Here is a 27,456-nt window from a genome sequence, read left to right on the forward strand (position 1 = left end):
ATCCTGGAAAATGAGTTTACAAAAATCATCACTGTCAGTCGCAGATAGAAATTCAGACGAGACAATTCTCGTTTCTATGGAATATATTTTTCCTCCTTTTCCCTTAAAGTTGCAAATCTCCGCCCAAAGTGGAACCTCTGATTTATTGTACCCTCCCCCTCCCGGAACAATGGGAACAGGGGGCAGGTCTGGATGACTGAGACAGGCATCTGGTCCTCCAGCCAATCAGAGTAAATAGGGGCGGGGCCTATTCTCATTGTTTGATTCTCCCTCCGTATACACAGGATCTGCTCAGACGAGGAGGAGCGTAACAGACATCTACAGACGTTGAAAGATGCCCTCGTACGAACAGGATATGGCACTCGACTCATCGATCGACAGTTCCAACGCGCCACAGCGAAAAACCGGACCGACCTCCTCAGAAGACAAACATGGGACACAACCGACAGAATACCCTTCGTCGTCCAGTATTTCCCTGGAGCGGAGAAACTATGTCATCTTCTTCACAGCCTTCAACACGTCATTGATGACGATGAACATCTTGCCAAGGTCATCCCCACACCCCCACTACTTGCCTTCAAACAACCGCGCAACCTCAAACGAACCATTGTTTGCAGCAAACTACCCAGTCTTCAGAACAGTGACCACGACACCACACAACCCTGTCATGGCAATCTCTGCAAGACGTGCCAGATCATCGACATGGATACCACTATTACACGTGAGAACACCATCCACCAGGTACGCGGTACATACTCGTGCGACTCGGCCAACGTTGTCTACCTCATACGCTGCAGGAAAGGATGTCCCGAAGCGTGGTACATTGGCGAGACCATGCAGACGCTGCGACAACGAATGAACGGACATCGCACAACAATCACCAGGGAGGAATGTTCCCTTCCAGTCGGGGAACACTTCAGCAGTCAAGGGCATTCAGCCTCTGATCTCCGGGTAAGCGTTCTCCAAGGCGGCCTTCAGGACCCGCGACAACGCAGAATCGCCGAGCAGAAACTTATAGCCAAGTTCCGCACACATGAGTGCGGCCTCAACCGGGACCTGGGATTCATGTCACATTACATTCATCCCCCACCATCTGGCCTGCAAAATCCTACCAACTGTCCTGGCTTGATACAATTCACACCTCTTTAACCTGGGGTTACCCCATCTCTGGATCTGTAAAGATTTAATCACCTGCTAATGCTCGCATTCCTAGCATTGTTTGGCATCTTTGAATTTGTCTATATATGTGTTTCTGGATCAGACCTCTTCATTCACCTGAGGAAGGAGCAGCGCTCCGAAAGCTAGTGACATCGAAACAAACCTGTTGGACTTTAACCTGGTGTTGTAAGACTTCGTACTGTGCTCACCCCAGTCCAATGCCGGCATCTCCACATCATCACTTAACCGAGATGGCGGCCATTAACCTGGACCAAGTTCCGGGAGGGAGAAATTCCGAAGGAGCGAACCAGGTGAGCTGACAATTTTTAACAGGGCTTAGCCGACCACAAAGTGTTTCCAAACCTTCCCACCATCTCCTTAGTTTTCCTCGTCTTCTACAGGATGAACAGGGCCAACGCGCATCCTCCAAACAGTTCAACAGCTGCACTTGCTCGTCTCCCAGCCCAAAAGCCTTGATGCGCATATTCAAGGGACAGGGGAAACTGCGCATGTGCAGTGTCCCCCTCCCGCGCTTCATGCTGAGGGCTTGACCAATGGGAAAACTTGAGGGACCGGAAGGACTCGACCTTCAGGCAATCAGAGCCCGGGCTTGTGTGAATAAGGATTGAGCTTAACGCAGACTGAAACTTCCTCCTGTCTCCAACATCTGAGAGTAAAACATTTTATTTTCTCCCCCTTTCCATTTCTTTCTCATTCTGACCTACAATTGGTCACTTGCAGCAACTGAAGGGAAAGGAAGTGAATCCAGGGAGGGTGCAGACTCTGGAAAGCTTGGTCCAGGTCTCTCTCTCTCTTAAAGACATTGACATATTTTGCTCCCTCAGCTCGACACATTTATTTGTTTGGCTAAAAGGATGGCCTTTTTCCTAATGTTCACAATTAAAGGGCTGGTTTGAGATGGCTGACATTTAAGGGGACATTAAATTAATATTGAATGGAGAAATGTCTACTGTTATATGGTACAGATTAGATCTATAATTTATGGTTATGTAAAGTACATTTATTATTATTTCTAGTTGTATATTGTACGCAACTATGTTATATAGTTCCAGTCATAGAGTCATGATGGCACAGAAGCCGTCCATTTGACAACTCAAATCCATGCCGACTCTCAAGCAATTCTGTAATTCTCAACGAGCCTTCCTGTAACACTGCAGTACCCATCCAATTTCCTTCACAAATTATTGATCATCTGTACTCGACTAACCTCATAGGCAACAAGTTCAATATTCTGATCGATCTACCCTGTCCACGTTTTAGTCCAGTAATACAGACATTCATCTGTGTGGCAGCCTGCATGCGTGTCCAGGACAGGAAGCAGTGAGCATGGATCTGTCAATCCGCCTGAATCAGCACCTTCAGGAGAATTGGGAGGGTGAATATTAGATACAGCAGAGTGAGAATGGAGGGAGAGTGTGTGGGACGGAGATTTACAGATTTTGGGGAATAAGAGAGGAAAGAATGTTCCAGAGAAACTAGAATTGTCTGTTCTGAATTTCTATCCTGTACTGACAGTGATGTCTTTTGTAAATTCCTTTTCCAGGATATTCGAAGAGGCGGAATTATAGACGGAAATCTCAAACCAAACATGATATCAAAATCTGATAGTCACTCGATTCCACGGGTCTGGAATATTACCTGTCTTTGAAACTAGAAGGAGAAATGTTTCTCTATTCTGTCTGTTTCAAAAGATTTTTATCATCAGTGTGACTGGAAAAGCACCGAGACACACACACACCCAAGTGAGAGTGTTCCAAAGCACTGACTGTGGAAAGAGTTTTAACCAGTTACAGCCTGAAAAAACATCACACCATTCACAGCGGGAGGAGGCTGTACACATGTTCTGTGTGAGAGTTCAACTGATTGTCTAACCTGGAGAGACACCAGAACATCCAGCACCTTAGAGAAACGGTGGAAATGTGGAGACTGTGGGAAGGGATTCAGGTACCCATCTCATCTGGAAATTCGACACATTCACACTCGGAGTGAGACCTTTCACCTGCTCTGTTGTGGGAAGGGCTTCAGTGGTTCACCCACCTGCAGAAACACCAGAGAGTCCACATCAGGGAGAGACCATTCACCTGCTCTGACTGTGGAATGGATTTAGTACTTCATTCCAAATGATGAAACACCAACAAGTTCACACCGTGGAGACACCGCTGAACTGCTTTGTCGGTGGTGGTATTGAAAATATGGAAAGATGTGTCATTTGAAACATGGAAGTCTGGCAATATCTGGTCTGAGACAAACATGAGAGGATACAGGGAAAGATCCCACGAAGGGTTAACAGCAGCTGCAAAGAGCAGGATTATAAAATGCAGATTCCTTCTCCCAAACAGGCTTAGCAAACAAACAGGATTTTTGTATGAAGCTAAAAGCAATGGCTCACACCTTCATTGAAATTAATCATCTTAGTAAGCATCTGGAAAAGCATGGATGAGGGTTTCAGTTGAGTTAGGTGATAAATGTAAACCTTTCAAGTTATAACCAAGTGGATTTTTAGCATTACGCTAAAAGCAATGATTCACACCTTCATTGAAGTAAAATCAACAGATAGAAAATAATGACTAGGGGGTCAAATATATAGGTGTGAAGCTCTGCTGCAATCAGGTAAATTAAAGAAAACTGGAGACAACATGTCTACGAGAACACAAATTAGACCCAAATCAAAGTCAAAATTATGAGCTGGGGCCACAATTCAATAATAAAACTATAGCAATGACAGGAACCAAAATTCACACTCCTATTGAAATCAAAGCATTTTTGAATATCACAAAGGAACGTTGAACATCACAAAGGAAACAATATAATCAGGGATCTGTAGGCTGAGGCCATGCCCAAAATTAATACTTCGTCGTGTTAGAAAAATTCAGATTAAAGGTACCTTTTCCAATCCAAGAGAAATAAAAGTTACTTTACAATAAAGTCATAACTTAATAACTGTCAGAAAAATGTATAACCCTGAGAGAGAGGCAGAGAGGGGCAGAGAAGGAACGAGAGAAACAGAGAAGGAACAAGAGAAGCAAGCAGAGTCAGCTTACAGTCAGCTCGGTCATGGAAAAGGGACAAAGCAAAGTAGCCCAGCTAAAATAGCTAATACATCTAAGGAAGACCAGAATTTAAAGAGGAGGCAGAGTCAGCTCAGAGACAGCCAGCAGAGCCAGCTCTCATAGCTCAGTACATGGGAATGATAGGACATAGCAACCGAGCAGAACAGTGAATACATCTAAAGAAGACCAGACTTTTAAAAAAGATCGATTGTCAAGTTGGGCCTGAAGGTCCCTTCAACCAACCAGAAGGATCCAGAAGCAAGATCTTTTTACCCTTCTGTAAAGACAGTGATTGCAGCTTTTAAAAGAAAAAATATAATAATAAAATAACTTAAAAGTTTTAACCTGAAACAGTGGTTATTCCTAAGTTTACTTTACTTACTTAGCAATGCGGGACCCAGGATCGATGCTACTAAGTGATAAGTAGATGAAATCTTCTGTGAAGGGATGGGTTATACCGGGGGATAACTTGAAAACATAGTTTCACCTGAATAGCACCCACCGAAGCCTGCATAGGAGTCAGGGAGTGAGAATCTCTGTTCACCATTTAGAATGTTGGCCCTTTTTGGTATAGAAGGACTTCTAAGAATAGTGGTGAGTTTTCAACAACAGTGGGAAGGGATTTACTGAGTTACCCAACCTGCTGAGCCACGTCACAAACACTTAGGAGAGACCCTATAAATGCTCTGACTGTGGGAGTGGCTTCAAATGGTTTTAGGTACTGATGGCCCACCAGCGCATTCACACTGGGGAGAGACTGTTCAGCTGCTCTCACTGCACAAAGAAGTTTAGAACGTCATTCGCCCTGCAGAAACACCAGCGAGTTCACACTGGGGAGAGCCGCTCTCCTGCACTGTGTTGGGAAGGGATTCAGTCAGTCAGGCCACCTGGGGAGACACCAGCGAGTTCACACCGGGGAGAGGCCATTTACCTGCTCTGACTGTGGGAAGCGATTCAGTGATCCATCCCAAATGATGAAACACCAACGGGTTCACACCGAGGAGAGACCATTAAACTGCTCGCACTGCAAAAAGAGGTTTAGAACAGTGATCTTCAAAGTCGGGGGTGCGACTCGCTAGGGGGTCGTGGGTGTGTGTTGGGAAGGTCGCGGAGCCGTCCGTCACGGCACTCCCGATTGCGCAAATTTGCGCGCAACAGCCGCATCAGCCAGCTTTTAACTATGCCAGCTGCGAGCGGCCTTTTTACCATATAAAAAAGTGCGCCGCACTGTGCGATGATCAGGCACGCATGCGCAGTGCAGCAGCATTTCTTTTATATGGTAAAAGGGCCGCTCACAGCTGTCATAGTTAAAAGCCGGCTGCTGCTCGCTCTGTCTGGTTCGGAAGTGCTTGGTTCTTCTGAATGAAGCTAAGGCCGAGTTTCCCCCCCGGCGACTAGCACCATCGGACCCACCAGCAGAGATCCAGCGCCATGGCCTCCACCTCGGAACTCGCCTGGATCTACAGCACCCTCATCCTGCACAACGACGAGGTCACCGTCACCGAAGACAAACTCAATGTCCTGATTAAAACAGCTGGTGTGACCATTGAGCCTTTCTGGCCTAGTCTGTTTGCCAAGGCATTGGCTAATATTGACGTCAATAGTTTGATCTGCAACGTTGGTGCTGGTAGCCGTGCCCCAGCTGCTGCAGCAGTTGTTTCCACCGCTGCCCATGTTGCTGCTGAAGAGGAAAAGGACGAGAAGAAACAGGAAGAATCTGAAGAGTCTGACGATGACATGGGCTTTGGTCTCTTTGATTAAACGTGCCGTGCAACAACATTGTTACAATTTACAAAAAATAAATAAAAATTGAATATAAAAGCCAGCTGCTGCGGCTGAGGATCGAAAATTTACACAATCGGAGACGCAGAAGATTTTTTAAAAAATTCTATATAATCTTCCTGCCTGAGGGAGGCAGAGAGCAGGTCACAGCCCCCGAACGTCGCCGTCATGTGCTTTGGGCGAGATTGTGATTCCTCCATTTTGTCAGCAGCAAACAATGTAAGAGAAAATGGTGGGTCGCGAAGGTCGGCTGACGTGGGTCGCGAAGGTCGGCCGGCGTGGGTCCCGAAGGTTGGCCAGTTAGTAAAAATGGGTCCCCGGAAAAAAAGTTTGAAAAACACTGGGCGGAAATCTCCGGAAACGGCGCGATGTCCGCCGACTGGCGCCCAAAACGGCGCAAATCAGACGGGCATCGCGCCGCCGCAAAGGTGCGGAATGCTCCGCATCTTTGGGGGCCGAGCCCCAACATTGAGGGGCTAGGCCGGCGCCGGAGGAATTTCCGCCCCGCCAGCTGGCGGAAAAGGCCTTTGGTGCCCCACCAGCTGGCGCGGAAATGACATCTCCGGGCGGCGCATGCGCGGGAGCGTTAGCGGCCGCTGACAGCATTCCCGCGCATGCGCAGTGGAGGGAGTCTCTTCCGCCTCCGCCATGGTGGAGACCGTGGAGGAGGCGGAAGGGAAAGAGTGCCCCCATGGCACAGGCCCGCCCGCGGATCGGTGGGCCCCGATCGCGGGCCAGGCCACCGTGGGGGCAACCCTCGGTGCCAGATCGCCCCGCGCCCCCCCAGGACCCCGGAGCCCACCCGCGCCGCCTTGTCCCGCCGGTAAGGTAGGTGATTTAATTTACGCCGGCGGGACAGGCATTTTAGCGGCGGGACTTTGGCCCATCCGGGCCGGAGAATCGAGCGGGGGGGGGCCTGCCAACCGGCGCGGCGCGATTCCCGCCCCCGCCGAATCTCCGCTGCCTAAAATGGATTAAAAAATCCATTTTACATTTTGCAGCTCACCCAAAGATGGAAATTTCTTTCTTTTTAAAAAAAAAAATGTTTTATTCTCCTTTTTCACGTTTTCTCCCACATTTACACCCATCAACAATAAACAATAATCAACAAGATATGTCAATCCCCATAATAACAACGATCCCATCCGCCCACCAACCCCCAAACCTCAACCCACATGTTTACATAAACAAATGACAAAAAGGAATCAGGGATTACCCGTAGTCACCCTTAATCTACACGGCTCTCCACCCCCCGCCGCCCCCCCCACCCAACGCCATCCAGCCTCTAAGAGAGTACCGTGCATGATACCCCACAGTTGTACCCCGCCCCCCCCAACGTCTCCAGCTCTTCCCATCCACTGGCTCTTGTAAAACTCCTCCTCCCAACCTCGGTTCCCTCCCCCAACCTCGGATCCCTACCCCCAACTCTCCACCGCGGCGAGACCACTCGGACCCTGTTCTGTCAGGCTCCGATGGCCGCAGCCCCTCCCCCCACCTCACTCCCGTTCACTGGCCGGCTTAAACCGGCCAGCGTGGAGGCCCCCACCCGGGTCCCTTTCCCCCTTGCCCGGCCCTAGGAAAGCCCAAAGATCCCCTTTTAGCACACAAACCCCGCATATCCACCTACACCCCAAAGAGCCCTCCTTTCGAATGAAAGTCCCGTCCCTTCCCTTGTCCAAATCTATGCAACATTGGCTCCTTTAGCCTCTACCCCCGCGCGCAGTGATACAAAAAAACAAAAAAAAAGAAAATACAGTCCTGAGGTTACATCGGCACATGACCATTCCTCAATTTGTCAGTTCTGCCACAGTCCTTCTGCCCTCGCAAACTCCTCCGCTGCTTCCACCGTTCCAAAATAAAAGTCCCTGAGCTTGTAAGTCACCCTCAGCTTCGCTGGATATACAATGCCACACTGCACCTTGCCAATGTACAGTGCCGTCTTCACCCGGTTGAAGGCAGCCCACCTCCTCGGCAGCTCCACCGTAAAGTCCTGGTATACACGTATACCAGCTCCAGCCCGCTGCACCACCCGCTTCTGCTTGGCCCAGCTCAGGACCTTCTCCTTCACACTGTACCTACGGAAGCACAGAGTCACTGCCCTTGGCGGCTCACTCGCCTTTGGTACAGGCCTCCACGACTGATGAGCCCGATCCAGTTCATATTGGGAGGGGTCCTCCCCCTCCCCCAGTAGTTTTGCCAGCATCGCGGCAAAATACTCAGTCGGCTTCGGTCCTTCAACTCCTTCGGGCAGCCCCACGACCCTCAAATTCTGTCGCCTGGATCTGTTTTCCAGATCTTCCATTTTTCCTCGCAGATTCTTGTTCGTGTCCATCACCTTCCGCATCTCCTTCCCCATCGACGCAAGTTGATCACTGTGCTGCAATACCGTCTCCTCCACTTCCTTCAGCGCCTCCCCTTGCTCTCGCACCTCCGCCACTGCGCTCGCCACCGCCGTCTTCACCGGGGAAACCGCCTCCTCCACCAGCACACTCAAAACCTCCTGCATCTCCTTCCTCACCATCTCCATACATTTCTCAATCTGCGCCGCTTTTGGAATTCCGCAGCCATCACCTTAGTTAGTTCTTCAGCCGTAAGCACTGCGGCCTCCCCTGGTGCTCCAGCCTCCATCTTCTTTGTTGACCCCGCGGTGACCTTTCCCCTCTCAAAGATGGAAATTTCAGCACACATTTCTCCATCTTGTATTTTTTAATTTTTGTTTGCACTTTAAATATCCTTGACCTCTGGATGTTTCATTACAGAACTCAGCTCAAAGACATCAAAACTTGTATCCGGCCTTGCCTGTGTGCCCCATTCGTCAATTCAACTTTGCAGCAGCTCAGTCCCAGCTTTGGAAACACCTTCCTCTTTCTGTGTGAGGCCCCGGCCCCATTGACTGTGACAGGGTTCATACTGTCTCCCTGAGATTGTTGATGTAAAGTTACGTCAGACCCACACTGCCCGATTTCCAATCTAATTTATTTAAAGGTCCCAGAAGCCCGACTCCAAACCTTAAATGTTGTTCTGATCCTGTCAGTAACATTATTTTGGAACTCACTAGTATCACCACATAGGCAGTCATCAACATGCATCTTAAAGATGCCCGAGAGTTTCCTGCCTTCGTACCAATAAAGCACGGCAGCTTCTGCCTTCAGGTAGGGACAACCCGACTTGCACAAAACTGATCGAACTGAGAAGTGCCATACACCCTGAAACATCGTTCAAAACATGGACAAACTTATTGAACTTCCAAAGTCTTCCATCTACATCTGGCACCTTAGGAGGTTGTAGAAACACCGCCCTCTGGAGGTGATCCCCCAGCGCAAATGCAGCTTTTATGTTTCTTGACTGAACGTTCCGAGAAAATGTCACGAAAAGGACCAAAGAAATTTCAAAATTACCTTTCCTGCTGTGGGTGAGTCCACTCTGACCTCTTTATCTCCCAAAGCTTCTTCAAATCCCCGCGCCACTAACCTCACCTTGGGCCTTATAAGTTCCATCTGGTTGGACCTTTTCTGTGCAGATCCATCGATGTGATGATGCTGGCTGACCCCTATCTGGGACCTCTGAACACACGCCAAACTCTGTCCAACTGCCTAACTCTTTCTGTTTCACCTCCCGTACGGCTTTATCCCCTCATTTGTCAGCAGCTACAAAACCCTCTCGGTCACGGGGACTTCAGCATCGCCCCCAAACATATCCTTGGTGTAAAACCGATAATTCCCTGCCTGAAATGTTCCAGTTATTGAAATTACATTGAATGGATGTCAAAGAAACAGACCAGAAACAGATCCCTGAGGTTCTGAGGAGTCCCCAGTGGTCAGTCAGACTGAACTAAACACGGGTGGTATAAAACAAACAATACTCACCCCGGTATCTGCTGTCCACGGGGACTTTCCTTTCATCAGAGCCGTCAGTGGATCCTGTTCCTGACACCAGACTGTTGTGGGACAAATGTCACTCGGAGTCTAGAGTTGGTTAAAGTTTAGGAATCTTTATTACAAACATGCAGGGAATGCTTCAGCGAATCGAATCATCTCAAGGAGTAGTTACAATAACACACGTTTATACACAGTACAGTTGCAGCTGTTTTGTCTGCAGGTTAGTGGGAAAGTACAGGACGTAAAAGAAACAACTCGAAAACGGCTACAGTGACTTCACCTCTCACAAAACACATCTTGGAAAACAATAGCCAGACGAGTAATCCAGAGACCCAGGGTAATGTAATAGGGATCCAGGTTCGGCAGATGGTGAAATTTAAATTAATACAAAATCTGGAATTAAAAGTCATCGATGACCATGAAAGCATTGTCGATAGTTGTAAAAACCCATCTGGTTTATTTTAGATCCACCTGTGGTGGGGGAATGACAGTATTTACTATCCAGGATAAAATAAATGTACTTCAGCCTTTGTGGATCATTCCAGTGGAAATGTGTTCTCCCCCAGGCTCAAAGATCATAATCCACTGGAAGCAAAGCCATTAGACCGGCCAATCTAGCAGAAAGAAACCCTCCGACCCTCCCACTTCACCAAGTGTCAGAATGAACAAAGTTTGATTTGATTAAATTTATTCACGTGCACCGAGGTAAAGTGAAACGTATTGTTCTGTGTACAATACAGGCAGATCATTTTATACATGAAAAAACATAGGCCATATGATAAATACATAATATAAATACGTAGACATCGGGTGAAGCATACGGAGTGTCGTGCTACTCAGTAGAGAAGGTGTGTGGAGAGATCAGTTCAGTCCATAAGAGGGTCATTCCAGAATCTGGTAACAGCGGGGAAGAAGCTGTTTTGAATCTGTTATTGCAAGTTCTCAGACTTTTGTATCTCCTGCCCAATGGAAGAGATTGGAAAAGAGAATAACCTCGGTGGGAGGGTCTTTGATTTTGCTGCCCGCTTTCCCAAAGCAGCGGGAGGGGTAGACAGAGTCAATGAACGGGAGGCGGGTTCATGTGAGGGACTGGACTGTGTTCACAACTCTCTGTAGTTTCTTACAGTCTTGGGCTGGGCAGTTGCCATATCAAGTGTCATGGGAGTGTCCCTTTAAGAAATGTTTTTGTCTTATCACATGGCTTCTGTGATGTCATTGTGTGGGTGGAGCTGGGCTGTGGCTCTGGGAGTTGGTTTTACTTTCGCTTTGGTTTAGGGCTGTTTTGTGTCTCTGAGCTTTCTGCTTTCGTTCTCACATTTTTGGCTGCTGTACTCAGAAAGAGGAGTATTTTGGCCTCTCTCTCTATCTTTATTTTAAAAGCTGTTTCCAGGCGGCTTGATAACTTGAAAAGAAATAATTGCTTTCTGGAAGGAATTCAAACCTGCTGTTTTGGAAAGGAAACAAGAGCATCCATACCAGGTCTTGAGTGCTGTGTGCTGGGCCACACCTTTGAAAAGGAGGTACTGGTTTATGGATCTTGTTATTAAATTGGAACAGTTAAAGGGGGGAATTTATTAAGGGTTATACATAGATTACTGTAGCTGTGTGGGGTATTTATGTTTGTAATTGAGAAAAATGCTTACTGTGTGTGTTTATAAAAATATTAACTAAATTCGGAGAATAAATCTTGTTTTGATTAAAAGTGGTTAAGGCCTCTGTTGAATAACACCCGAAAGGCAGCCCTTGTACTCATCGGAACCAAAATCAATAAACAATTGTAGGTCAGGTGAACTCCATGATATACTTTGGAGTTTTCTGAACACTGGCCCATAACACCTTGGGTGGGGTGCTCTTTCCAAGAGCCGGTGCAGACTCGATGGGCCAAATGGCCTCCTTCTGCACTGTAAATTCTATGAAACTATGAAACACAAGCTATGATGCAGCCAGATAAGATGTTTTTTATGGTGCTCCTGTAAAAGTTGGTGCACCTGTAATAATTGGTAAAAGTCAATGATAATCTTCATAATTGTCACAAGTAGGCTTACGTTAACGCTGCAATGAAGTTACTGTGAAAATCTCTTAGTCGTCACACTCTGGCGCCTGTTCGGGTTCACTGAGGGAGAATTCAGAATGTCCAATTCACCTGACAAGCATGTTTTTCGGGACTTGTGGGAGGAAACCGGAGCACCCGGAGGAAACCCACGCAGACACGGGGAGAACATGCATACTCTGCACAGACAATGACCCAAGCGGGAATCAAACCTGGGACGCTGGCGCTGTGAAGCAACAATGCTAACCATGTGTTGCCGTGCCGCCCATGTGGCAATCGGTGTGGACATGCTGAATTTCCTTAGTTTCCTAAGTATATGTTTCTTGGTCGTAGCGTCGATGTGGGTGGACCAGGACAGAATGCTGGTGATGTGCACACCTCAGAATTTGAAGCTGCTAACCATCTCCACCTCAGCCCCATTAATGCAGACAGGGGTGTGTACGATACTTTGCTTCCTGAAGTCAATGACCAGCTCCTTAGTTTTGCTGACATTGAGGGAGAGATTGTTATTACACCATGCCACTAGGTTCTCTATCTCTCTCCTGGACTCTGACTTATCGTTGTTTGATATCCGACCCATTACGTCGTGTCATCAGCAAACTTGTAGATGGAGCGGGAACAGATTTTGCCACACAGTCGTGTGTATAACGAGCGTAGTAGGGGGCTAAGTACGCAGCCTTGTGGGCCCCGGTATTGAGGACTATCATGGACATGTTCGTGATCCGAACCACTAGTCGTGTCATCAGCAAACATGTGGATGGATTTGGAGCTAAATTTTGCCATGCAGTCGTATTTGTGTATAGGCAGTGCAGCCTTGCGGGGCTCCTGAATTGAGAACTATCATGGAGGAGGTGTTGTTGTTTATCTTTACTGATTGTGGTCTGTGGGTCAGAAAGTCGAGGATCCAGTGCAGAGGGAGGAGCCTAGTCCGAAGTTTTGGAGTTTTGATATGAGCTTGGCTGGGATTATGGCGTTGAAGGCGGAGCTGTAGTCAATGAGTAGGAGTCTGACGTAGGAGTCCTTGTTGTCGAGATGCTTCGGGGGCGAGTATAGGGCCAGGGAGATGGCATCTGCCGGTTGTGGCGGTATGCGAATTGCAGTGGATCAAGGAATGCTGCGAGTATGGAGTTGATGTGTCCAACATCTCGAAGCAATTCATAATGATTGATGTCAAGGCCACCTGATGGTAGCCATTAAGGCACGTTGCCTGGTTCTTCTTTGGCACCGGTATGATGGTGGTCTTCTTGAAGCCGATGGGAACCTTGGAACGGAGGAGGGAGAGATTGAGGATGTTCGCAAACACACCTGCCAGTGGGTCAGTGCAGGATCTGGGTGCATGACCTGGCACAACCAATGAGAGTCCCTGTCGTTAGTCTGCGACTCAAGATTAGTTTGGTATTGTCACTTGGGAGTCCCTGTTGGCTTTGCGGAGGTCATATATAGATTTCTTGTATAGGTCAGGGTTGCCTGCCTTGAACACCTTCAGTCGGGAGTGAACCTCCCAATGAAACCATGGATTCTGGTTGGGTAACGTACAGACTACCTTCTTTTGCACGCAATCTTCTACACATTTACTGATGAAGTCTGTGACGGTGCTGGCATACTCGTCTAGGTTGGCTGCTGAGTTAACATAGAACATACAGTGCAGAAGGAGGCCATTCGACCCATCGGGTCTACACCAACCCACTTAAGCCCTCACTTCCACCCTATCCCTGTAACCCAATAACCCCTCCTAACCTTTTTTGGTCACCTAGGGCAATTTACCATGGCCAATCCACCTAACCTGCAAGTCTTTGGGAGGAAACCGGAGCACCCGGAGGAAACCCACGCAGAAACAGGGAGAACGTGCAGACTCCGCACAGACAGTGACCCAGCAAGGAATCGAACCTGGGACCCTGGTGCTGTGAAGCCACAGTGCTATCCACTTGTGCTACCATGCTGCCCTTGTTCTTGAATATGGACCAGTCCACTGACACTAAGCAGTCGCGTAGGAGCTCTTCCGTTGCATCAACCTTCTTAAACGGATTCTCCTGCTTAAGTTTCTGCTTGTATGCTGGGAGAAGGAGCACCATATCGTGGTCCGATTTTACGAAATGCGGTCAGGGGATGGATCATCAGGCGCCCTTGATGTTTGTGTGGCAGTGATCAAGGATGTTGGGGCCCCTGTCGGGACAGGAGATGTGTTGGTGGAATTTTGGCAGTACACTTGAGGTTGGCCTGGTTAAAGTCCCCGGCCACGATGAACAAGGCCGCCAGGTATTCTGCTTCATTGTTATTTATAGCGGTTACAATTCATCAAGGGCCTTCTTCACTTCCGCCTGGGGTGGGATGTAGACCGCCGTGATGATGGCAGAAGTGAACTCCGTGGAAGGCAGTATGGACTGTACTTCACAGTCGGGTATTCCAGGTCCGGGGAGCAGTAGTTCACCAGGGTCGCCACATCCGAGCATCAGGAGGAGTTGACGAGGAGGCAAACACCTTCACCCACTCCAGGTTCAGTCCTGGATGTGATTAACAGCAGGAATAATAGCAGAATCTAACCCGTCATCACTTGTGAATCCTTTGGTGTCTCCGCATGTTGGACGACTGACTGAATCCCTCCCCACAGTGAGAGGTGAATGGCTTCTTTCCAGTGTGAACTTGCTGGTGTCTCCGCAATGTGGATGATGTTTGAAATCTCTTTGTGCAGTGAGAGCAGCTGAGCGGTCTCTCCTCAGTGTGAATGCGCTGGTGTTCCCTCAGTACCCGAGAGCTTTTAAATCCACTCCCACAGTCGGAGCATTTAAAGGGTCTCTCATTGCTGTGAGTGACATTGTGGTTCAGCAAGTGATGACCGAGTGAAGCTTTTTCCAGTCGGAGAAGTGAACGGTCTCTCCTCAGAGTGAACGCGCTGGTGGGACATCAGTAGCTGTGAGCTTTTGAAACCCCTCCTGCATTCAGAGCATTTAAAGGGCCTGCTCTTGGTGTGAGTGACATTGTGTTTCAGCAGGCTGGATAATTGAGTGAATCCCATATCACACACATTGCAGATGAACGGCTTCTCCCCGGTGTGAACTCGCTGGTGGTTCTGCAGGTGGGGTAAGCGAGTGAATCCCTTATCACACACAGTGCAGGTGAATGGCCTCTCCCCAGTGTGAGCGCTCTGGTGTCTCTGCAGGTGGGATAACCGAGTGAATCCCTTATCACACACAGTGCAGATGAACGGCCTCTCCCCGGTGTGAACTCTCTGGTGTCTCTGCAGGTTGGGTAACTGAGTGAATTCCTTCCCACACACAGTGCAGGTGAACGGACTCTCCCCAGTGTGAACTCGATGGTGTCTCTGCAGGTGGAATAACCGAGTGAATTCCTTCCCACAGTCAGAGCAGGTGAAAGGCCTCTCTCCAGTGTGATCTCGTTCGTGTCTCCGCAGGCTACCAATGTCAGTGAATCCCTTTTCACACTGAGAGCAGGTGAAAGGCCTCTCTCCAGTGTGAACTCTTTCGTGTCTCCGCAGGTTGCCAATGTCAGTGAATCCCTTTTCACACTGAGAGCAGGTGAAAGGCCTTTCTCCAGTGTGACTGCGTTGATGCCTTTCCAGCTGGCACGGGGCTGTGAATCCCGTCTCACACACAGAGCAGGTGAACGGCCTCGCTCCAGTGTGACTGCGTTGATGCCTTTCCAGTCCATACGGACCTTTGAACCCCTTTCCACAATCCTCACATTTCCATGGTTTCTCCATGGTCCGGATGATCTTGCGTCTCACCACGTTGGACGATCAGTTGAAGCCTGGTCCACACACAGAACACCTATATAGTCTCTCCCTGCTGTGAATGGCGTAGTATTTTTTCAGGCTGTGTCAGTGGTTAAAGCTCTTTCCACAGTCAGTGCTCTGTAACAGTCTCACACGGGTGTGTGTGTCTGTCTCAGTGCTTTTCCAGACGCACTGATGTTTAAAATCTCTTGAAGCAGACAGAATAGACAAACATTTCTCCTTCTAGACTCAAAGGCCGATGATCTTCAGTTCCCAAGAATTGAGTGACTCAGTCAGTTCTTGACGTGATATTTAGTTTGAGGTATCGGCCTCAAACTCCTCTCGTTCGAACTTCCTGCAAACAGATTTTACAATGGTAATCATTGTCAGTACAGGATAGAAACTTAGAACAGACAATTCTAGTTTATATCAAACATTCTTTCCTCTCTCTTTCGCTGAAATGCTCTAAATCTCAATCCCACACACTCTCCCTCCATTCTCACTCTGCTGTATCTGATATTCACCCTCCCAATTCTCCTGAAGGTGCTGATTCAGGCTGATTGACAGATCCAAGCTCTCTGCTTCCTGTCCTGGACACAGAGACCTGAAAATCTTCATGCAGGCTGCCAGACAGATATATATCTATATCACTGGATGAAAAATGTGTGTAATATACAGACTGTATTCACTTACTTTCCCTCCCAATTTTCCTGAAGGTGCTGATCAACAAATCTAAACTCACTAAAACCTGTACAAGAGTAGAGAATCTCCATATAAGTACATTTACTGATTAGAGATAGGGAAATTCTGAGGAAGAATTTTATTTAGTCATGGAGTGGTCATGACAGGGAACTCACTGCCCACAAGGGTTGTGGAAGTCCAGATGATCAATAATTTAAAATAAAATAGGATAGTCACTTGAAGAAAATAAACTTGCAGGGGAACAGGGATGTCGATTGGGAATGGGACTAACTGGATTGCTGTACAGAGAGTCAGCATTGACTCGAGTTCATAAATGGATTCCGTCAGTGCTGCAATGATTGTATGACTGGAAATATGTAACGTAGGTACAGTACTATATTACAAAACTAGAAATAATAATACATGTATTTTGTTACAGAACCATCAATAATATATCTAATACATTCCATGTAACACTAGATATATCTCTGTCCGATATTTAAAAAATTCAAATTCATTTACGGGATGTGAGAGTCGCTGGTTCAGCCAGCATTTATTGCCCATCCATTCAGAAGGTGGTGATGAGTTGCCTTCTTGAATCGTTGCAGTCCTTGAGTTGTAGGTACATCCCCTGTGCTGACAGGGAAGGAGTTCCAGGATGTTGCCCCAGCAACAATGAAGGAAGGGTGATATATTTCCAAGTCCATCTGGTGAGTGAACCTCCAGGTAGTGGGGTTCCCAGGTATCTGCTGCTCTTGTCCTTCTAGATAGTAGTAGTCGTGGGTTTGGAAGGTGCTGACGGAGGAACCTTGGTGAGTTACTGCAGTGCACATTGTAGATGGTATACACGGCTGCTACTGGTTATCGGTGGTGGAGTGTTTGAATATTCATGAAATGGGGAGCAGTCAAGCAGGCTGTTTTGTTCTGGATGGTGTAGAGCAGCATCTTGAGTGTTGTTGGAGCTGCACTCAACCAGGCAAGTAGCGATCATTCTATTATATGCCTGACTTGTGCCTTGTGGACAGGCTTTGGGGGTCAGGAGGTGCGTTACTCGCTGTAGTCTTTGGCCTGCCCTGGTGGCCACCATATTAATATGGCTAGTCCAGTTCAGTTTCTGATCAATGATAACCCTCAGGATGTTGGTTGTGGAGGATTCAGCAATGCTAATGCCACTGAATGTCAAGGGGCGGTGGTTAGATACTCCTTTGTCGGAGATGGTCATTGCCTGGCACTTGTAGCACAAATGTAACTTGCCACTTATCAGTCAACATCTGGATGCTGTGCAGGGCATGCTGCACTTGGACATGGACTGCTTCATTATCTGAGGAGTCACGAATGGTGCTGAACATTGTGCAGTCATCCACAAACATCCCCACTTCTCACCTTATGATGAAAGGGAGGTCATTGATGAGGTAGCTAAAGATGGTTGGGCCTAGGAGTGTGCCCTGAGGAACTCCTGGAGCTGAGATGATTGACCTCCAACCACCACAACCATCTTCCTTTGTGCCAGGTATGACTCCAACCAGCGGAGAGTTTTCCCCGATTCCCATTGACTCCAGTTTAGCTGGGGCTCCTTGATGCCATAGTCGGTCAAATGCTGCCTTGATACCAAGGGCAGTCACTCTCACCTCACCTCTGGCATTCAGCTCTTTTGTTCATGTTTGAACCAAGGCTGTAATGAGGTCAGGAGCTGAGTGACCCTGGTTGGACCCAAACTGAGCGTCTGTGAGCAGGTTTTGCTGAGTAAGTACCACTTGATAGTGCTATTAATAACTCCTTCCATCACTTTGCTGATGGTGGAGAGTATTCCGACAGGGAAGTAATTGGTTGGGTTTGATTTGTCCTGTTTACTGTTCCCTTTATTGTCAGCCATCTTCTGGGGAAACCAGCCCTTTAATTGTGAACATTAGGAAAGAGACCATCATTTTAGCCAGACAAATAAATGTGTCAAGCTGAGGGAGCAAAGGATGTCAATGTCTTTCAGAGAGAGAGACCTGGGCCAAGCTCTCCAGAGTCTGCACCGTCCCTGGATTCACTTCCTTTCCCTTCAGTTGCTGCAAGTGACCAATTGAAGGTCAGAATGAGACAATAAATGGAATGAGGGAGAAAAGAAAGTGTTTTACTCAGATGTTGAAGACAGGAGGAAGGTTCAGTCTGTCTGAAGCTCAAGCTCATTCAGGGTTGGAGGAACTTGCTCGGGAGAAACCTCCATGTCCAGCTTCCGCATTGAGACAATGGGGGAGCTCTGATTGGTAGAGGAGCAGAATCTTTCCGGCCCTCCAATCTTCCTACTGGGCAACACGTTCGCAGTCAGGTCAGCGGAAGTGAGCGCCGCCTTCCCTCAGTCATGCGCAGTCCTGGGTCAGGGGAGGGGTAGAGAACCGACGGCCGGAACTGTAAGCCGGTTGCCTGGAAACCTTGTCTCGAGGATATGTGGGGGAGGGGAACAATGGGTAGGGGCGAGACTCCCGCGTCTGCGCGCTGGGCAGTGACGTCACCGCGGAGCGGATTTATTCCTATTGGCTGATTTAGAGGACGAGTTTCTTTGTGATGTCACAATGTGGAGGTTGTACAATAAGTTTCAGACTAAAACTTCCTCCTCTGGGCAACATCTGGGAGCAAATCAATGTCTCCCCCTTTCATAAGGTCATAAAATATAGGAGCAGAATGAGGCCATTTGGCCCATCGAGTATAATCCTTCAACCATGAAAAATCTGTCTAACTCCTCCCTAAATTTACTCACTGTCCCAGCTCCACCGCACTCTGGAGTAGTGAATTCCACAGATTCACAGCGCTTTGGGAGAAGGAGCTTCTCCTCAACTCTTTAGAATTTGTTACCTCTTTTTTAAAATAATCTTTATTGTCACAAGTAGGCTTACATTAACACTGCAAAGAAGTTACTCTGAAAAGCCCAACTCTCCACATTTTGGCTCCTGTTCGGGCACACAGAGGGAGAATTCAGACGTTCAAATTATTGAACAACACGTCTTTCGGGGCTTGTGGGAGGAAACCGAAGCACCCGGTGGAATCATAGAATTTACAGTGCAGAAGGAGGGCATTCAGCCCATCGAATCGGCACCAGCCCTGTAAAGAGCACCCCATCCCCGTAACTCAGTAAACCCACCTAATCTTTTTGGACACAAAGAACATAGAACATTACAGCACAGTACAGGCCCTTCGGCCCTCGATGTTGCGCCTACCTGTGAAACCACTCTAAAGCCCATCTACACTATTCCCTTATCGTCCATATATCTATCCAATGACCATTTGAATGCCCTTAGTGTTGGCGAGTCCACTACTGTTGCAGGCAGGGCATTCCACGCCCTTACTACTCTGAGTAAAGAACCTACCTCTGACATCTGTCTTATGTCTTTCTCCCCTCAATTTAAAGCTACGTCCCCTTGTGCTAGACATCACCATCCGAGGACAAAGGCTCTCACTGTCCACCCTATCCAATCCTCTGATCATCTTGTATGCCTCAATTAAGTCACCTCTCAACCTTCTTCTCTCTAACGAAAACAGCCACAAGTCCCTCAGCCTTTCCTCATACGGGCTTCCCTCCATACCAGGCAACATTCTGGTGAATCTCCTCTGCACCCTTTCCAATGCTTCCACATCCTTCCTATAATGCGGCGACCAGAATTGCACGCAATACTCCAAATGCGGCTGCACCAGAGTTTTGTACAGCTGCAACATGACCTCATGGCTCCGAAACTCAATCCCTCTATCAATAAAAGCTAACACACCGTACGCCTTCTTAACAACCCTCTCAACCTGGGTGGCAACTTTCAGGGATCTATGTACATGGACACCGAGATCTCTCTGCTCATCCACACTGCCCAGAATCTTACCATTAGCCCAGTGCTCTGTCTCCGTTATTCCTTCAAAAATGAATCACCTCACACTTTTCTGCATTAAACTCCATTTGTCACTTCTCAGCCCAGCGCGGCAGCTTATCTATGTCCCTCTGTAACTTGTAACATCCTTCCGCACTGTCCGCAACTCACCGACTTTAGTGTCATCTGCAAATTTACTCACCATCCTTCTACGCTCTCCTCCAGGTCATTTATAAAAATAACAAACAGCCGTGGCCCTAAAACAGATCCTTGGTGTACACCACTAGTAACTGGACTCCAGTCTGAACATTTCCCATCAACCACCACCCTTTGTCTTCTTCCAGCTAGCCAATTTCTGATCCAAATTGCTAAATCACCCCGAATCCCATGCCTCCGTATTTTCTGCAGTAGCCTACCGTGGGGAACCTTATCAAACACTTTACTGAAATCCATATACACCACTGCGTTACCCTCATCCACCTGTTTGGTCACCTTCTCAAAGAACTCAATAAGGTTTGTGAGGCACAACCTACCCTTCACAAAACCGTGTTGACTATGTCTAATCAAATTATTCCTTTCCAGATGATTTTACATCCTATCTCTTATAAACCTTTCCAAGATTTTGCCCACAACAGAAGTAAGGCTCACTGGTCTAATAGTTACCGGGGTTGTCTCTACTCCCCTTTTTGAACACGGGGACAACATTTGCTATCCTCCAGTCTTCTGGCACTATTCCTGTAGACAAAGATGACTTAAAGATCAAAGCCAAAGGCTCAGCAATCACCTCCCTAGCTTCCCAGAGAATCCTAGGATAAATCCCATCCGGCCCAGGGGACTTATCTATTTTCACACTTTCCAGAATTGCTAACACCTCCTCCTTATGAACCTCAAGCCCTACTAGTCTAGTAGCCTGAATCTTAGTATTCTCCTCGACAACGTTGTCTTTTTTTTGTGTGAATACTGATGAAAAATATTCATTTAGCGCCTCTCCTATCTCATCGGACTCCACGCACAACTTCCCACTACTGTCCTTGACTGGCCCTACTCTTACCCTAGTCATTCTTTTATTCCTGACATATCTATAGAAAGCCTGAGGGTTATCCTTGATCCTACCTGCCAAAGACTTTTCATGTCCCCTCCTGTCTCTTCTTAGCTCTCTCTTTAGGTCCTTCCTTGCTAACTTGTAACTCTCGAGCGCCCTAACTGAACCTTCATGTCTCATCTTTACATAAGCCTCTTTCTTCCTCTTGACAAGTGTTTCGACTGCTTTAGTAAACCACGGTTCCCTTGCTCGACCACCTCCTCCCTGCCTGACAGGTACATACTTATCAAGGACACGCAGTAGCTGTTCCTTGAACAAGCTCCATATTTCCATTGTGCCCATCCCCTGCAGTTTTCCTCTCCATCTGATGCATCCTAAGTCTTGCCTCATCGCATCATAATTGCCTTTCCCCCAGATATAACTCATGCCCTGCGGTATATACTTATCCCTTTCCATCACTAAAGTAAACGTAATCAAATTGTGGTCACTATCACCAAAGTGCTCACCGACTTCCAAATCTAACACCTGTCCTGGTTCATTACCCAGTAGCAAATCCAATATGGCCTCACCTCTCGTTGGCCTATCTACACACTGTGTCAGGAAACCCTCCTGCACACATTGGACAAAAACGGACCCATCTAAAGTACTCAAACTATACCGTTTCCAGTCAATATTTGGAAAGTTAAAGTCCCCCATAACAACTACCCTGTTGCTTTCGCCCCTACCCAGAATCATCTTTGCAAACCTTTCCTCTACATCTCTGGAACTTTTCGGATGCCTATAGAAAACCCCTAACAGGGTGACCTCTCCTTTCCTGTTTCTAACCTCAGCCCATACTACCTCAGTAGACGAGTCCTCATCAAACGTCCTTTCTGCCACCGTAATACTGTCCTTGACTAACAATGCCACCCTGCACCCTCTTTTACCACCTTCCCTGAGCTTACTCAAATATCTCTTGATCTTTACAGCGGCTGGTTTTTTTTTGGTTAGAGGAGGAGGTAGGGAGGGAAACACTGAAGAACTGCTTCGGGTTTAAGTGTCACTTGACAACAGCTCCTCCACAAACCACCTTCAAGTTAGGGTGATCACACGGACATATGCAAATTTCCACAGCAACAGCCAATCAGCAGCTCCGCTCTACTGCCCTCTGCTGGATGCTTGTCTTCACTTGAACAGCTAGGGTCTCTTGCACATGTACACCTTCAAGTTAGGGTGACCACACGGACGTATGCAAATTTCCCCAGCAACAGCCAATCAGCAGCTCCACTCTACTGCCCTCTGCTGGAGGCAATTGCTAAAGGCAATTTATCATGGTCAATCCACCTAACCTGCACATCTTTGGACTGTGGGAGGAAACCGGAGCACCCGTACAAAACCTACGAAGACCCTGGAGATGTGAAGCAACGTGCTAACCACTGTACTACCATGCTGGCCATCTTATCTCTCGTTCTAGAATGCCTGAAAGACGTGCTGTTCGGTGAATTGAACATTCTGAATTCTCCTTCTGTGTACCCTAACAGGCGCCAGAATGTGGCAACTTGGGGAGTTTCACAGTAACTTCATTGCCGTGTTTTGAAAAAAAGTTTAAAGTACCCAATTCATTTTTTCCAATTAAGGGGCAATTTAGCGTGGCCAATCCACCTACCCTGCACATCTTTGGGTTGTGGGGGTGAAACCCATGTAAACACGGGGAGAATGTGCAAACTCCGCATGGACAGTGACCTAGATCCGGGATCGAACCTGGTACCTCGGTGCCATGAGGCGGCAGTGCTAACCACTGCACCACCATGCTGCCCCATTGCGGTGTTAATGTAAGCCTTGTGACAAAAATAAAGATTATTATTCTTATTATTAAGTGGGAGTAGCCTCTCCAAGGCAGCCTTCAGGATGCACGACAATGCAGAATCGCCGAGCACAAACTTGTAGCCAAGTTCCGCACACAAGTACAGCCTTGACCGGGACCTTGGATTCATGACACATTACATTCACCCCGCCCCCCCCCCCCCAACCATCTGGCCTGGGCTTGCAAAATTCTACCAACTGTCCTGGCTTGAGACAATTCATACCTCTGTAACCTGGGATTATCCCTCTCTCCAGTCACTCCGTCTGGACCTGTAAAGACTTAATTACCTGCAAAGATTCGCATTCAAAAGTATCATCTTGCATCATAGACTTTGTCTATGTATGTTTCTGGAACCCATCTCTTCATTCACCGGAGGAAGGAGCTGTGCTCCGAAAGCTAGTGATTCGAAACAAACCTGTTGAACTTTAACCTGGTGTTGTAAGACTTCTTACTGTGCTCACCCCAGTCCAACGCCAGTATTACCATATTAAAGTAAAGGGGCAAAGTGGCACCATGGTGGCACAGTGGTTAGTGCTGCTGCCTCACGGCGTTGAGGTCCCAGGTTCGATCCTGGCTCTGGGTCACTGTCCGTATGGAGTTTGCACATTCTCCCCGTGTTTGCGTGGGTTTCACCCCCACAACCCAAAGATGTGCAGGGTAGGTGAACTGGTAATGCTAAATTGCCCCTTAATTGGAAAAAATAAATTGGGTACTCTAAAAAAAATTTAAAAGTAAAAGGGCAAAGTCTATTTATAGTTTAAGAGATACATTCCTAATAAAAATAGTGTTTAGGCATTGTTGCTTCTAGTTTTTTGCAGTAAAAGTTATAAAACCTGAAGTCTTTGCCTTATGACTCTTTAATTTGTTCACTGGGTTTAGAATTTATCATTTAAAGTTACTGATCTGTTCAGAAATCTTACACAGTTGATTTAGAGCTACAAGTTTCAACTTCCCATTAAGCCTCAGGCAACTTCTGTCTCTCTATTGCTCATGTCAATGACAGCCCAGCAACAGAGCTGAGTGCTGGAGATGCCGTCACTCCTTGTAGGAGCTGGAATCAGTAGAAAGAAGAACCATAGTTTCTGGTTGAGCTTTGTGTGAGCTGTCTGACCATGGTGACCATATATAAATAGCTAACCAGGTAATATGTTGTGATGAGGGTTTAGAAACAGACCCTGGGTAGACGAGTTCACTGAAGCTGTGGGCTTGTCAGCTGTACAATGAAACCAGGCATCCAACAGCCACAGAGACTTCTAATATTGGACACTGGGTTTAACCCTGTTCTGTATTAAACAGACCTATCTGATACTGGGGGTGATAATCTGACCCTTAATTCATTCAATTCCAAAAGTGAATAACATTGTTTCAAGTACAGTGATTACTCTGTTAATCTGTGAATAAAGTGGTGTCAGTTCATGCAGATCTCTGTCTGAACTCAATTTCATTACTTATTTTTGTTACTGACTAGGGTCTCTCTCTCTCTCTCTCTTCTCTCCTGTCTCTCTCCTGCCTCTCTCAGTATCTGGTGCGCCTTTCTCCCTCTGCTGCCTCTGTCACTCTCAGCTGCCTCTCACTCTCTGTTATCAGTGCTTAGGAAGGCTGGTGGGATAGTTTCCTTTGGTAGCCGAGGGCCAAGAATATAAGAACAGGGAGATTATGCTGGAACTGGATCAAACACCAGTTAGACAACAGCCGGAGCACTGTGGACAGTTCTGGTCACCACATTACAGGAAGGATGTGATCACACGAGAGAGGCTGCAGAGGGGATTTATGATGATGTTACCCAGGATGGAGAATTTTAACGCTGAGGAAAGATTGGAGAGGCTGGGGTTGTTCTCATTGGAACAGAGGAGGCTGAGGGGAGATTGAATTGAGTTGTGTGTCATTCTGAGGGGCTCAGACAGAGTGAATATTTCCCTCAGCAGAGTCCAAGCCCTGCAGTCAAACATGAAGTCACTGGTGTGTCAGGAAGTGGGATGAGTGAGTGACTCTCTATCCGCACAGAGAACATGGAAACAGCAGCTCCCCAGTTTGAACTCGCTGGTGTGTCAACAGGCTGGAGGATTGGCTGAATTCCATCCCACTCCTGGAACATTTTCCAATGTCCTCTCCCCAGTGCCAGCAGGCTGCCTGACTGAGAGAAGCTCTGTCCACAGACAGAGCAGATGAATGGCCTGTCGTTAATATGTTGATGCTGGTGTCATATTGATATTGTTCATTCTGGGGACTTCCGGTGACAACATGTCGGTGGATGTCGCACGTTAGGTGGCTCCTGCGAGAATCTCGGATTTTGGGACGTTTATCCCCAGTTTCGGGGTAGTTTTTAAATGAATTGTGGTGGGACGTCATAAGGAGGCTGACAAAGTCCCAGAGGAAAGGTGCTGGAAAGAAGGGGGCGAGCGAAGGGCCGCCAGCGAGTGCTGCTGTGAGTCCTGCAGGAAGGAAGATGGCGGGGACTGGGTCGTCGGGTGGGGCCGCTCCCCTCACCGGGGAAACTCTGACCGAGGTGATGTCAGAGCTTCAGACATAAGTAGATATTACCCCTTTGTACTGAATTGGCCACATTCCTCTCAGAGGCCTGTTCTATTCTCTGAGCCTCACCCATTTGTCCCGGTTGATCCTCGGTCGTCGCTGAAACGGAATCTTCGAGGCTTGGTTCTTATTCTCCTTCTGACCCGTGTCCCAGACAGGCCAAATTTACTCTACTTCAAACTGTCGAATGACATCTTTCTTCTAACCACAGATCCATTCTTCAGACATTGTGGTTCAAGGTGTCAACTCAGATTCTGCTCAGCATTTCATCGGTGGTTTGGGAGGCTCTGAAAGCGGTCATGGGGGGGTGGGGGTATCCTGTTTAAGGCCAAGGTCGTTAGGAAGATTGTGATCCAGGCGAGCGGGCAGGAGAGGAGACTGGGGGAACTGCCGTTTAAAATGGTGGGAGTTTCTGTTACTTGGGAATTCAGGTGGCACGGGGATGGGAGCAGTGACATCAATTAAATTTGACCCCGTTAGTCGAACAAAGAAAGAGGACGTTCGGAGGTGGGACAGGCTCCCGTTGTCACTGGCGGGGAGGGTACAGACCGTAAAAATGACGGTCCTCCCGAGATTTCTGTTTGTTTTCCAGTGTCTCCCTATTTTTATACCAAAGGCCTTTTTTAAGCGGGTGAACAGGGTGATTTCTGGTTGTGTGTGGGCGGGTAAAACCCCGCAAGTAAAGAAGGTGCTGTTAGAGCGGAGCCGGGCGGGGGCGGGGGTGGGGGTGCTGCCAAACCTTTGTAACTACTACTGGGCGGCAAATATAGCCATGATCAGGAGGTGGGTCGCGGGTGAAGGGTCAGTGTGGGAGCGGGTAGAGGCGGAATCATGTAAGGGCACAAGTTTGGGGCATTGGTAACGGCTCCTCTGCCGTTCTCCCCAGCCCCGTACTTCACAAACCCAGTGGCAGTGGCGGCTCTGAGAGTTTGGGGGCAGTGGCGGAAGCATACGGGAGTGGGGGGAGCATCGGTGTGGGCTCCAATTTGTGGCAACCATTGGTTTGTCCCGGGGATGCTGGATGGAGGGTTTCGGAGGTGGCAGAGAGCAGGGATTGAGAGGCTAGGGGATCTATTTATTGAAGGAAGCTTTCCATGTTTAGAGGATTTGGAGGAGTTTGAATTGCCGGGAGGGAATGGGTTTTGATATCTGCAGATGAGGGATTTTGCGCGAAGGCAGGTTTCGACCTTTCCGCTTCTACCGCCACAGGGGATACAGGACAAGGTGGTTTCTGGAACGGGGGTGGGGGAGGGGGAGGTTTCAGAAATTTACAGAGAACGTATGGAGTGGGGGAAACCCAGTTAGGTGAGCTAAAGCATAAATGGGAAGATGAGTTGGGAGGGGAGGTAGAGGCGGGTCTGTGGGAGGATGCTCTGAACAGAGTCAACACGTCCTCATCATGTGCCAGGCTCAGCCTGACACAATTCAAGGTGGTTCATCGGACACACATGACGGTGTCCCGGATGAGCAAATTTTTTGGGATAGAGGACAGGTGTGTGAAGTGCGCGGGAGGGCCCGCATACCATGTCCACATGCTTTGGGCATGCCCGAAGCTTAGGGGACACTGGCAGGGATTTGCGGATGTCATGTCCATTATGCTAAAAACAAGGGTGGCGCCAAGTCCAGAGGTGGCGATTTTTGGAGTTTCGGAAGATCCGGGAGTTCAGGGGGCGAGAGAGGCTGACGTCTTGGCCTTTGTCTCCTTGATAGCCCGGAGACGGATATTGTTATCATGGAGGGACTCAAAGCCCCCGAAATCAGGTTTGGGTTCGCGACATGGCCGGGTTTCTTAGACTTGAGAAAATTAAGTTCACCCTGAGAGGATCAACGTTAGGGTTCGTTCGGAGGTGGCA

At 48.0% G+C, this 27,456-nt stretch overlaps 1 protein-coding gene, 1 long non-coding RNA gene and 1 pseudogene across 2 annotated transcripts; 2 read left to right on the forward strand and 1 right to left on the reverse strand.

The window, feature by feature from the left end:
- Positions 1-1,385: 1,385 nt before the first annotated feature.
- On the forward strand, positions 1,386-4,573 carry LOC140420197 (uncharacterized). Its single transcript, XR_011946225.1, has 2 exons — positions 1,386-1,469; positions 2,723-4,573. It is a non-coding gene; the product is annotated as an uncharacterized lncRNA (long non-coding RNA).
- A 1,031-nt stretch (positions 4,574-5,604) lies between these two features.
- Positions 5,605-6,050, forward strand: LOC140420190 (large ribosomal subunit protein P1 pseudogene; annotated as a pseudogene).
- A 3,932-nt stretch (positions 6,051-9,982) lies between these two features.
- LOC140420184 (uncharacterized) lies at positions 9,983-17,880 on the reverse strand. Its single transcript, XM_072504212.1, has 2 exons — positions 16,873-17,880; positions 9,983-16,024 (listed from the first exon to the last, which is right to left on the reverse strand). The coding sequence occupies exon 2, from the start codon at positions 15,655-15,657 to the stop codon at positions 14,734-14,736; it is 924 nt and encodes a 307-aa protein (XP_072360313.1). The 5' UTR covers positions 15,658-16,024; positions 16,873-17,880; the 3' UTR covers positions 9,983-14,733.
- Between the last annotated feature and the right edge of the window lie 9,576 nt (positions 17,881-27,456).

This window comes from Scyliorhinus torazame, chromosome 5 (assembly GCF_047496885.1).
Source record: "Scyliorhinus torazame isolate Kashiwa2021f chromosome 5, sScyTor2.1, whole genome shotgun sequence".
Taxonomy (NCBI): domain Eukaryota; kingdom Metazoa; phylum Chordata; class Chondrichthyes; order Carcharhiniformes; family Scyliorhinidae; genus Scyliorhinus; species Scyliorhinus torazame.